Source organism: Pituophis catenifer, unplaced genomic scaffold, assembly GCF_029215685.1.
Source record: "Pituophis catenifer annectens isolate HBS135680 unplaced genomic scaffold, rPitCat1.0.hap2 SCAF_1, whole genome shotgun sequence".
Classification (NCBI taxonomy): Eukaryota; Metazoa; Chordata; class Lepidosauria; order Squamata; family Colubridae; genus Pituophis; species Pituophis catenifer.
Window position 1 is genome coordinate 282,815,390 of NW_027256881.1, and position 12,283 is coordinate 282,827,672.

At 36.8% G+C, this 12,283-nt stretch overlaps 1 protein-coding gene across 1 annotated transcript in view; it reads left to right on the forward strand.

Moving 5' to 3' along the window:
- LOC139307938 (cytosolic phospholipase A2 epsilon-like) overlaps positions 1-12,283 on the forward strand; it is a 58,573-nt gene that overhangs the window by 30,722 nt on the left and 15,568 nt on the right. Inside the window, exons 7-14 of the mRNA XM_070931298.1 lie at positions 653-695; positions 3,813-3,876; positions 4,607-4,773; positions 5,428-5,520; positions 6,138-6,175; positions 9,434-9,569; positions 10,741-10,877; positions 11,829-12,051. Of these exons, the coding sequence (XP_070787399.1) occupies positions 653-695; positions 3,813-3,876; positions 4,607-4,773; positions 5,428-5,520; positions 6,138-6,175; positions 9,434-9,569; positions 10,741-10,877; positions 11,829-12,051 (901 nt within the window). The remainder of the gene's footprint in view (positions 1-652; positions 696-3,812; positions 3,877-4,606; positions 4,774-5,427; positions 5,521-6,137; positions 6,176-9,433; positions 9,570-10,740; positions 10,878-11,828; positions 12,052-12,283) is intronic.

A 12,283-nucleotide genomic window follows, 5' to 3' on the forward strand; every position in this document is an offset into this window, starting at 1 on the left:
ATATTCAAACCAATAGAATCTAATATATAATAAAATTCCCTATGTTTCCATTTCAGTTTCTCATTTGGCAAAAGGGATTGCAAATGATGATTAAGTATGGAGTAAAAAAAATATACATTTATTAATTTATTTATTAATTCAATTTGTATGCCGCCCCTCTCTGAAGACTCAAGGCGGCTCACAATGCATTTAAAATCATTATAAAAAACATTTAAAAATTAAAAACATTAAAACTCATTCACACCATTCATGGCCGGATCTCGCCGGATCACAAGAGCGAGATCAACGGCCCCAGGCCTGCCGGAAAAGCCAGGTCTTCACTGCTTTTCGGAAGGCCAATAGAGTGGGGATGGTCCAGACCTCAGGAGGTAACTGGTTCCAGAGAGCTGGGGTAGCCACAGAGAAGGCTCTACCCCACGGGCCCACCAGCCGGCATTGTTTAGCTGACGGGACCCAGAGGAGACCAACTCCTAAAGGAACTTGTATCTAAATGAGCCCTAGAGAATTTATGTCTATGGAGATTTTGAGTCATCCAGGTCATGGTTATCCCAAGGGTACTTTTTCAAAAGGCAACTGGACTTTGTTTTTCCATAGAGAATTAAAAAACAAACAAACAGATTATAACTCTATGTTCTTTGATTTTGTTTTGTAGCCCAGATCATCCTGAAAACATCATTACAAATGGAGTATTGGTGGTAATCATGATTTATTTTTAAAGATATTTTCTAAAGTGATTGAATGCACAGCACCTATTAGAGAGCAAAAGTGAATCAGAAACCACAGGATTGCTTAACAGTTGCAACAATGTTGTATGGACTGCAGCTGATATAGATTTGGCATAGTTTAGAACAGAGTGTCAAACTGGCGGCCTGTGGGCTGGATGCGTCACACACAGGCTACGCTCACCCTAGCTCCACAAATGGGAAAAACATTGCGAAACATCACGTGATGGTAATGTGATGCCGCGAGTTTGACACCTGTGGCTTAGAACAAGGACTAGTCATTAGGCAACCCATAGTTATCTGTTTCTCCAGTGCACCACACTGGCTGGTGCAAAGAAAAGTGTAGTAGATCTTTTACCAATACCCTGGGATGGAACAGTGGGGCTATAACTTGCATGTCAATCCTTGCAACGAGCTAGAACCTTAATCTTTGCAATGAGCCCATCTTTGCAATGAGCTGGTACCTTCCCTTAATGGGAAGGCAAGGTTTAAAAACATTTGGAATGGACTCACGGTGGCAATAAAAAAATGAATATTCTAACTAAGGATATGCAAAAAATGTGCAAAAACATTTTAAATTTAAAATAGATTTTTTGAACTATTCCGGATCTGTTCTGAGCTCGAAATAGCACAATTGCAATCCCACAATATTTCTAGAATTAGGGTAATAAAGATACTCTTTTTTGAGAGTGAATCAGTCTGAATTCAAAATGTGTATCCTTAATTATAGCAATAACATTGATATGATAAACAAAAACCTTGCTTCATATCTAAGCCAGTCATAAAATTAGGTGGAATTGCCTTGAACCCAAGATTAATCTCATTTAATCTCATACTGATAGTGGGAGTTTAAGCGGGAGGGAATTGCCCTGGCCATAGATTCTTTTCATAACACAGATGGGATAGAGATCTCTCTTCCTCGATCCATCCCAATGATTTGAACCCCATTCGGTCTATCCCCTGAAATCAACAGTGTTGGTAACGGACTTAGCTTGTCCATTAGCAAAGTGCATCATAGGGACTCATGGGCCATTTAGTTAAAGTAAGTACTGTATTTTTTGCACTATAAGACACACCGGACCATAAGATGCACATTAGCTTTAGAGGAGGAAAACAAGAAAAAAAAATCTGCCTCTGCCTCCCAGCATCCATCCAGTATTCATCTGGCTAGCATCCTTGCAGCAAACAGCAAACAGCCTGGTCAGCTTCAGCATGTTATCACAGCCTTAGCATGTGGCTCATCAGGGCTCTGCTCTGTTGCACCCACCACTGGTCAACTGAGCTGAGCTGCTGCAAATGGCGGTGGCGATTGGCAGCAATTGGCGGTGGTGGGGAATGGTGGCGGTGATTGGCAGCGATTGGTGGCAGCGGCAATCCCCACCGCCTAGAACAGCTGATCGACGATATTCCGGGAGGCCAATCCAACTGCTGATCAGCTGCTCCAGCGTTCCCTGGTGGCAGTGAATAGCAGCAGCGGAGACAGGTGGGTGTGGCAATGACAGGTGTTCACCGCCGCTACACCAACCCCCCCGCCACAATATTCGCTCTATAAGACACACAGACATTTCCACCCACTTTTTTGGTGGGAAAAATTGTGTCTTATAGTGCGAAAAATACGGTAAATGCTAACCTTATTCTTTCCAGCACCCAAGATTTTTATAGTATTGGTAAGATTTAATACATCACACTTTTTCCAAGTCTCCTCCTCCTCCTTTATTGATCATCCCATCTTCAGTTGATTATTTTCTTCCTAACTATAATTGAAAACCTATGTGACAGAAATATGTGACTCAGAATAAGATTATAATTATGGTATTTCATTCTCATGTGTCACAAACACTGTTATGTGTTGCATTTCCATGGTTGTTTAAAAAAAAAGTAGGATAATTTTTTAATTAATGAATCAGGCAGCTTACTCCAACTCATCAGGCATCTACTGTAGCTGTGGGTCCAACAGCTTTAGTCATAGTATAAAAGGTCAGGATAAGTATTGTCTTGTGACAGAACCATAGCTCAACAGCATAGCACAGGGTTTGCATGTGGAAAATGCAAAGATCTCATGTCTAACCCATAGCACCTGTGATGGAATGTGCAATTGGAAGATTGGGGAAATGTTGACAATACCTCTGTGGTTTCTCAGGGATGAGACAGCGCATTCTAGAAAAGTGCCCTAAACAAGAGACTGCATAGTCCTGAACTGGATGATAGAGAGAGAAAAAGGTTCAAGGTGGCCATACTCTAGAATCTCCCAGGACATATCTATTAGGTTAGAAAGCTATAGCTTTAGTCTAGTGAGATTTTGTCAATTAGATATAAATAAAGAAAGAAATGGACTTGACTGAATCTGTGTCATCCTTAGGCTGGGCCTGACAGTACCTCCACTTAAGGTAGCAAGTGATCTGGAGATGAGAGATCAGTGATTGCCAATCAGAATAGGCAATATTAGAATAACAAATAATCTGATTTAGTATAAAACAGGCTCCTTTGCCCAAGATAGTATTAAATCTCAGGAACTATGTGTCTATTCATGTTATGAGATAGCTTCTAGTGTCATAAAGCTTGGGAACACGCAAAGTTACCCACTGATTTACAGGGTTCTGAGGAGCACAGGCATACCATATCTAGGCTGAAAAATCTGGATGAACACTAGATGGCAGCAAAGACATAAAATCCCTAATTCCCAGCTGCTAGCTAGTGGTTACTCACATTTTTACAGCCTGGAGGAGGCACCATTTATAGATCACTATAGACCTGTCATGTATGCAACGATCGATGTTTCTGATGGTGGTAACACATTTTTGAAGCACTTCCATTATTACCCACATATATGTGGGTCATACTAATGAAGTATCTATATAGTCATGAATTTCTGATTCCAATTGGTTGAGAGAAATAGAAGAAAGGAACAGGAAATTGGAGGAGCAAAAACCAATAGAATTTCTTTGGGAAAATATATCAGACAAAAAGAGAGAGTAGCTGAAAAATTAGAAACTTCATAGGTTGAGTAAAGATTCTTGTATTAGTTTGAATAACAAAATAGGATTCTTGACCAATAAATCTTTGTGTAACTGATATCCATTTTTCTTACAGTCACGGGAAGTTTCACGTCTGGAAGTCAGAGTGGATATTGAGAAACTGAAGCAAAAATTCACAAGTGAGGTCATTGCATTATGAACTGGTTTTCCCTGGGTTGCTTTGGGTTAGAACTAGGAAGGCTAAGATGCTATGTGAGATGGGCGGCATATAATTTAATAAATAAATAAGTAAGTAAGTAAGTAAAAATGACCCGTTAGTTATTCCAACTTTCAATGGATGCATTCAATACTGTATAGCAGTGTATGAATTTATCTTATAGCCCATACAGTGTATGAATTTATCTTATAGCCCATTGTCCTTTCCTGAATGCAAACAATAACTCCTAAACCCACTCTGAAGGAATTGTCATTTCTTACCACCTGCAATACCTCTGAAATGACACTAATACTGACAAAATGTCATTTCTGAGGCATTGGGAGAAAATGTGGAGTTTGCCAAGATGCTGATTTGGATCTCTGCCATTGCAAGTATGGTGGACCACTTTCTTTGAGAAAGGTCATATACACAAGCTCCTCTGTCATTTATGAAGGTAAACCCCCTTTAGGGGATGAATTGTTTTTGAGAAACTGCTCTTGAACAAAGAAAAATATCACTTTTGTTTCCTTGGATTTATTTCTCGTGAGATGCTCCCTGCCTTACATTTTTTAAAAATTGTTAAAAGAAATGAATTTGCCTTGAAAATTCAGATTAGCGGTATTCTTTCTACTCCAAATTTCTGGGAGTCTTATTAGCGGAAGCCTAGAAACGGTTATTATTAATATTGTTTGTTTTTTATTCTATCCACGTAGAAGGTGATTTAATCCTTACAGTCAAGGGTTCTTTTGAAGAAACACAAAAGATTTCATTGGGTCCTGATTCCAATCAGAGTAGTAGTAACATCATTCAGTTTCACTGTATCAAGAATCATCAGTCAAATCTGGAGATCACACTACCTACAAAAATATATTGGTCAAAGGTATTGTTATCATGGATAGTACTGCTTCAATGGTTATATGGCTGAAATAAATGAAGAGGGAGATGTTTTGATAAATTCTGTTATCCCAAATTAATGTTTCTTAGCCTCAGCAACTTTAAGATGTGTGTACTTCATCTTAAAGCTATCGAAGTTGAGAAACTCAGTCCTGAACCCACTTATTCAATTTGAGTTGTTAGATTGATAAAAAGGACTGATTTTTTAAACATTTTTCTAGGACAGTTCTTTCCCAATTTGTCTCAAGGATGAAGGTTCCAAAATACAATATTGATTTTTGCACCACTTTTTAAGTTTAAGTTTATATCCAATTAACATTTTCCATCTGAGTAGGGAGCCAACCAGTCTCTATTACAATTTGCCAAATATTGTAAAATCTATTTGTGAGAGCTAGGGCATCCTCTAGAATAGATTTGGAGAAAGTGAATTAAGCTGCTAGAGAGAGCAACAGGTGGGAAAATTCTGATTGCAGAAGTGAATGCTGGTTTGCACCCTTCAGAAATGTCATTTATTTTTTATAATAAAAAATATGTCTGTCTGTCTGTCTATCATCTACCTATCTATTATCTATCTATCTATCATCTATCAATCTATCTATCTATCCATCCATCTATATGTATCTATTATGTATCTATTTAGCTGGCTTCAGTTGAAGGAAACTCAAGATGTACTTCTACTGTGATTTTGCCTTTGACTGAATTTCCTTTACAAGAGAAAATAATGCTTGGAGAGGTGAGCTCCTTTTCTTAATGGAAACGATGCATGAATTTAAATTGGAATTTAGGAACTATGGAATATGACAGCTCGGAGAAAGATTTATAAATAAATGGAGGTTTATAGATAAATGGAAATAAATGTATGCATACACACATACACACTCTCCAAAGCTCAGAACCTGTGTTCACATTTTGGGGATCCTCCTGGACTGCCGACTGCCGACATATATATACATAACAGACATTACACTTATTTTGAAATAAGACTTACCGAGTAAGTATGTATGTATATATTTACAGTATCTATAGGCTGCCTCAACTCCCATGGATTTGAACCATCAAAATTCTATGCCTGCGATTGTAGAATGATCTGCCTCTAAAATTACACTTTCTGGGTTGCTAATAATTGTTTCAAAAGAAGTCCCATAAAACAAAAAACAACTACAGAATAGGAATATTTTTGTGAATAGAAAATCTGTTATTAACATCAAATATAATTTCAACTGTATAGTAGATCTAAAACTAAAGTTGATTTAATAACAAGATTGGATTGTTCTTTATCTTTCTCTAATTACAAAGGTATAGGATAGTGAATGATATGCCTAATAATCTGTTAATTCCCTTGATTTTCAGAATGAATCTTTTGATCTACATGTGAAGACAAAAGAATGGTAAAATATCAGCTTTTTAAGATAATAAAGGAGCAACATCTTACATCATTTTATTTAAAAATAAGTTTCTCTGATCTTTATTCAAGGAAAATTGTTTTTAATGAGACTGAATACTTAAACCCTATTGAAATTAAGTATGTAAAGCTAGTAATGTCATTTAAGTTTTGAAATTCCTAATATAAAAAAAATGGTGATCTATTGTTTTACCCTATTGCAACTGATTTCTGAGCAGTCTGAATATTTTTTAACATACAATGAAATTCCGCCTCCATTGCTATGTGTTCCATTCCCTTTGAACATACTTCATCCTTCAAATGCTACTGTATATTCCAATTGACTTACGAGGTCACCATTATACCTCTGATTCACATTTACCTTCCTGTGCTAACAATTCATGCTCATTTTATTTCCTTTTCTCACTCTGAGCATTAAATGATAGACAATGAAAGACAATTATAAACAGTTGAATACTGCATCCAGTTTTGGTCACCACATTACAAAAAAATGTTGAGACTTTGGAAAAAGTGCAGAGAAGTACAATTAAGATGACGAAAGGCCTGTAGACTAAAACATATGAAGAACGGTTGCAGGATTTGGGTATGGCTAGTCTAGAGAAAAGAAGGGTTAGGGGTGATATGATAGTAATGTTTCAGTATTTGAGGGGCTGCCACAAAGAAGAGGGGGTCAACTTATTTTCCAAAGCACTAGAGGGCAAGACAAGAAACAATGGATGGAAATTAGTCAAGGAGAGAAGCAACCTAGAGCTAAGGAGAAACTTCCTAACAGTGAGAACAATTAACCAGTGGAACAGCTTGCCTTCAGAAGTTGTGGCTGCTTCATCACTGGAGACTGGACATCCATTTGCAGGAATGGTATAGGGTCTCCTGTTTGAGCAGGGGTTGGACTAGAAGACCTCCAAGGTCCCTTCCAGCTCTATTCTGATTAGATTAAAGCCATGAAATCAATAAACCATGTTCTCCCTGTCTTTTCTAATTGTACAGTGCAATAGGGCCTATTGTAGTAACACTTCAAACTTCTTTTGCAAAACACAAGGCTTTATCTGATGTTTGTACTCCTGAGGTTTGTTTTTTATTTTTCCAACTCCACAAGGTTTTACCAGTCCCATCATGTAGATAAGCCTAAACATATTTTGAGAAACAAAAATGTCTTTAGTCATTCAGCTGTAGTATTCTTCTTTCCTTTTCTAGTCCTCTTCCATGGGCAGGAAATATGGATTAAAAAAAACCCCACTTGTGTTCTTGATCTTCCTCTTAGATGATCCAGGGAAGTTCTTCCTAGCAATGTTACATGCCTCCACATGAATTGGGAGAAGGCATAATTTTATTTATTTATTTTTTAATTTGATTTATATGCCGCCCTTCTCCGGAGACTCAGGGCGGCTTACAATGCGCTAAGCAATAGCCTTCATTCTTTTGTATATTTATACAAAGTCATCTTATTGCCCCCATAATCTGGGTCCTCAATTTACCTACCTTAGAAAGGATGGAAGGCTGAGTCAACCTTGAGCCTTGGCGAGATTCGAACCTGCAGTAATTGCAGGCAGCTGTTCTTAATAACAGGGTGATTTAGACCACTGTACTACCAAGGCTCTTGGTAATTTATTCAATTACTTTCTGTAGCTGCCCATGTCAATCAGTGACTTGCTTCTTCAGTTCTTTTACCAAAGGTCTTTTTTTTAAATCAGAACATAAATATAAATTCATTTCTCAGATACAGCCTTTGTAATCACCCACTGTTAAGGAGATGAGCTTCCTTCCCTCATACCTGAACACACCACGTAACTTCTGTGATCATTTCCTTTTCTTTTCTGACTCTTCATCCTGTAACGTCATTAGCAAACTCCTACTTGGTTGCTGAGTAACCTTTGGACATTGAGCAGACAATGCTCGGTTTCCTTTAGCTCTTCAAAATAGGCTGGGTCAAGAAAAAGACATTCTGGAGATTCCAGGAAAGTTCTTTATTGTCATGGGGGGTATTAACAGATTCTGTCCAAAACTTTACTGTCCCTTTTTAAGACAAGGATAAGGAGGGATCTTCTGAATCTCTCTCCCACGTTCTCTACTTTCCCATAGCTGAGTAATTATTATACCTGCCCATCTCCTTCTCAAAGACAGAGGGAAATTCCTCTGGCCTTTTTCATTAATTTTTGTGAAGAAGCCTGTAGAATTGATGACTACTTTGTTACTTAATTTGGAACATTATTGGGAGTTGCAGATCCTCTTTTATTTTTTTTTCTAAATTGACTGATGGTAAAAATTGGAACTCCCTGCTGTTGTTACATCCTGACATTTCAAGAGATCTGGAAGTCCTAAATATTTAGTCTCCATCCCAATCTGTTGCTTTGCAAATATTGTAAAAGTGGAGGCTACAGTAATATAATAATATCTAAAGCAAATTCTATTTCTTTGTGAATTCTAGTTAGCAATTCTTAAAATGCCCACTTAATGGTAAATATAAACCACCTATCTATCTATCTATCTATCTATCTATCTATCTATCTATCTATCTATCTATCTATCTATCTATCTATTTATTTTGTCGAGTACATATTAGATAATATACAGTTATAAGCATGAATTGAATACATAAAATGAGTACAATTAAAGGAAACATTAGGACAGGGAAGGTAGGCACGCTGGTGCTCTTATGCACCCTTACAGACCTCTTAGGAATGGGGTGAGGTCAACAGTAGACAGTTTTAGGTTAAAGTTTTGGGGGTTTTGGGATGAAACCACAGAGTCTGGTAGTGCATTCCAGGCATTAACGACTCTGCTACTGAAGTTATATTTTCTGCAATCGAGTTTGGAGTGGTTCACTTTAAGTTTGTATCTATTGTGTGCTCTAAAGTATTCTATATTCTATATATATAATATATATTGTATGCTATAAAGATAAAACCATCATCCCATTGTCTCTTTTTTGCTGTTCCAAAACATTGGACTTACTTACTTACTTCCAATCATGTCTGGATAGCTTCCAATCAATATACATAATGTATATGTAATATTAATCTTTCAGGATAAACTCCAGTCATAAGATGGCGACTGTGGTAACAAAATGTTAAGCAATTAATAAAAATATTAATATTTAAGTTGCCACAAAATCCATGTTTCTTCTTATGCAACAAATATTGTGGTTATACTTCTGCAAATAAACAGTATGATAATCTGAAGATTATTTAGTTAGTTGATATGTTAATAGAGGATGGATTGAAAAATATAAATTATTATATTTCAGGCCTAAAGAACTAGATGAGCGCTTAGGGTATGATTTGTGTGCAGAAGAACAAGATTTCCTAAGGAAGAGAAAGAAATACGTTGCTGCTGCCCTCAAGAAGACTCTTCAGCTACAAAAGGAACTGAAAGATGATGAGGTAGGTCAAGCAGGGACATATCCACTTTGTTTTATTGGCCCAATAAATTTAGAGCCAATTGCTAATTCCATTTATTAATTAGCATAATATATTCTGGGGCAAATTGCCATTAACAGCAAAAACACCCTTCTGTAGGTTCAGCAATGCCAAACATTAATGGATGTGTACAAAGAAGTCAAGAATAATGGAGAGATGCCAATAAGAAGGATAATAAGAAAGAAGTGTTTCTTCTTTCAACTGGAAGAAAATAAGTTAGTCATCTTGGCTGCTAAAAGCAAAATTTGAACATCAACTTATTTTTACAGCTGAGTACAAATGGTGTCAAAATTAGGTGAATTGGATGGACAATTTCTCAGAATGTCTACAGGGAAAGGACAACCTTTACAACAGTTTCTCCAGGGCAGGACACCTCTTTTGTTAGGCAAGCAATTCTCGCTCAACCACTACCCTTTTCAGCAACCATTTGAAGATATAAATGGGCCTCACATGACTGTTGCAAAGTCCCCATAGTCACATGATTAGGATATGGGTGCTTTGCAACTGGTGGACATTTATGCCATCTCTTCATCCCATGGCCAAGTGTACATCAGTTGTATGCTTCACATCTGGCTTCTGAGAAACAAAGTCAATGGACAATCTAGCAGTAAAAAATCACAAGTCATGGTCATGTGATGTCACACTTAGCAACTGTGTTATTAACTATAGTACTATCACTGAAAAAAGCTTCATAGCACAAATTCTTTCTTGATGTTTTGCTTTTGGTGCTAATTGAAATGTGGGAAGCTAAGGAAGCTGCCAGGATTGACAAGCAATGTAGAGACTGCTGGAGAGATGATTGTTCAATGAAGAATACGGCATTCACATACACCTGTATGCAACCTCATAATTAAGTAGGTAGGAGGAACACCACCCTCCATTCACAAGCATTCTCCAAAGTACAAGCATTTATGTTCCTTTCCAATAAATCTAAATTTCTTTCATCAATTTGAATGAGAACTGATAGGGAAAAAAAAATACTAGAGCATTTTCCTGTATAATTTCTGTCAATGCCTACAATGAGAACTTGCCTATGGTACATCTGCTCAACCTTTTCAATTTTAATATTTTTTTCTCCTGGAGCAATGACTAGCAGCTTACTCTTTGTCTCACTCTTCCCTTTGGTGCTCAATAGGTACCAGTAATTGCAGTAATGACAACTGGTGGTGGAACCAGATCCTTTACAGCAATGTATGGAAGCCTTCTGGGTTTGCAGAAACTGAATCTATTAGACTGTATTACATACCTTACGGGTTTATCTGGCACAACATGGTAAGGAAGATTTTCTTTTCATTTACTGTGTTTCATGACCCGTCCAATATATAGTGTGGTGGCATTACAACGTTGCAGAAAAAGTTGAGAACAATATGTAAGACAATAATTTTAAAACTTTGCATATCACAACCTCCCAAATGACATGAATTTATATAACCTCCACCTTTTCCATGAATAAAACTACTGATTTAATTGGGATGGGTTTGGGCAAGAAATAAATATACAATTTTTACTTTAAAATTATTTTTTAAAAAATAGAATTACATTGTAATCTATTTATCAAATGAACAATGCTAGAAGCTTACAGATTCATAAATAATGTCTCATTGGAATTAAGTCCCCTCCCTCCTCCTACTAGTTAGAATTACAGCTAACAACAATTTGTAGTTGAGATGGATGTGCTACACGATTCTTAGTGTAAAACTGGAGAATATTCTTAGGGGCAAAATGTTCAAGAAAGAACCAACCACCCACTACTCACAGCATCCCCTCTTAATGATGGTTTTTCCCTCCCCGTTTTTCCCCATTAAATTTAATGGCCCAATAAATAGGGAATCTGTGGATTAAATTTAATGGCCCAATAAATAGGGAATCTATGGAAAAACTAAAATACTGAAATTTCAGTATAATTGATCACTGTTATCAACTTAAATAAAAAGTAGTGTGACACTCAAGGGATAATGTTATGTGGCATTGCAGATACTATATTTTGAATGCTGCCTCTTCCATGTGGGAAGCCCTGGATCACTATCCCCATTTCTCAGAAAGCCCTCTTGAGGAAGAAAAGCAGGGGAACATTATTGTATGTTATTATTATTAATATTAATTGTAGCCCAAATTATATTTAAACCTAGCAATAGTGTCACTGTTTCTGAAAGTAAGGTTTCCATGCTGTTAGTTCTGTGCTACTCTTACATTTTATTATTATTATTTTCAATAAAAACTTAGGACCATGTGTAAATTATATGAAGATCCTGACTGGTCACAGAAGTACCTGGAAGAAGCCATTAACAAAGCCCGAAGACAAGTGACCAAATCTAAATTTAACTGTTTTTCCATTGATAAACTGAAGTATTATTACGATGAGCTTAGTCAAAAAATCAAAGAAGGACATAGCACTTCCTTTATAGACCTCTGGAGCCTCATCATTGAGTCCATGTTTCATGATGAGGTAATAAGCCTTCATATTAATTAATTGGGAGATATACGCAATGGATGTATGCTCTGAAAAAGAAGTAACCTAATAGGTTACTTCTTCATATACTGTGCAGTTGTTTATGGAAGTTAGGTAAGCTATGTCACAAGCTGGGAGGGTTTTCAAAGTGGATAATAACAAATATATGAAAGATTAATCTCTCAGGGATTATTAGCCACATATATTTATGGTCAGGATTAAAAATTGC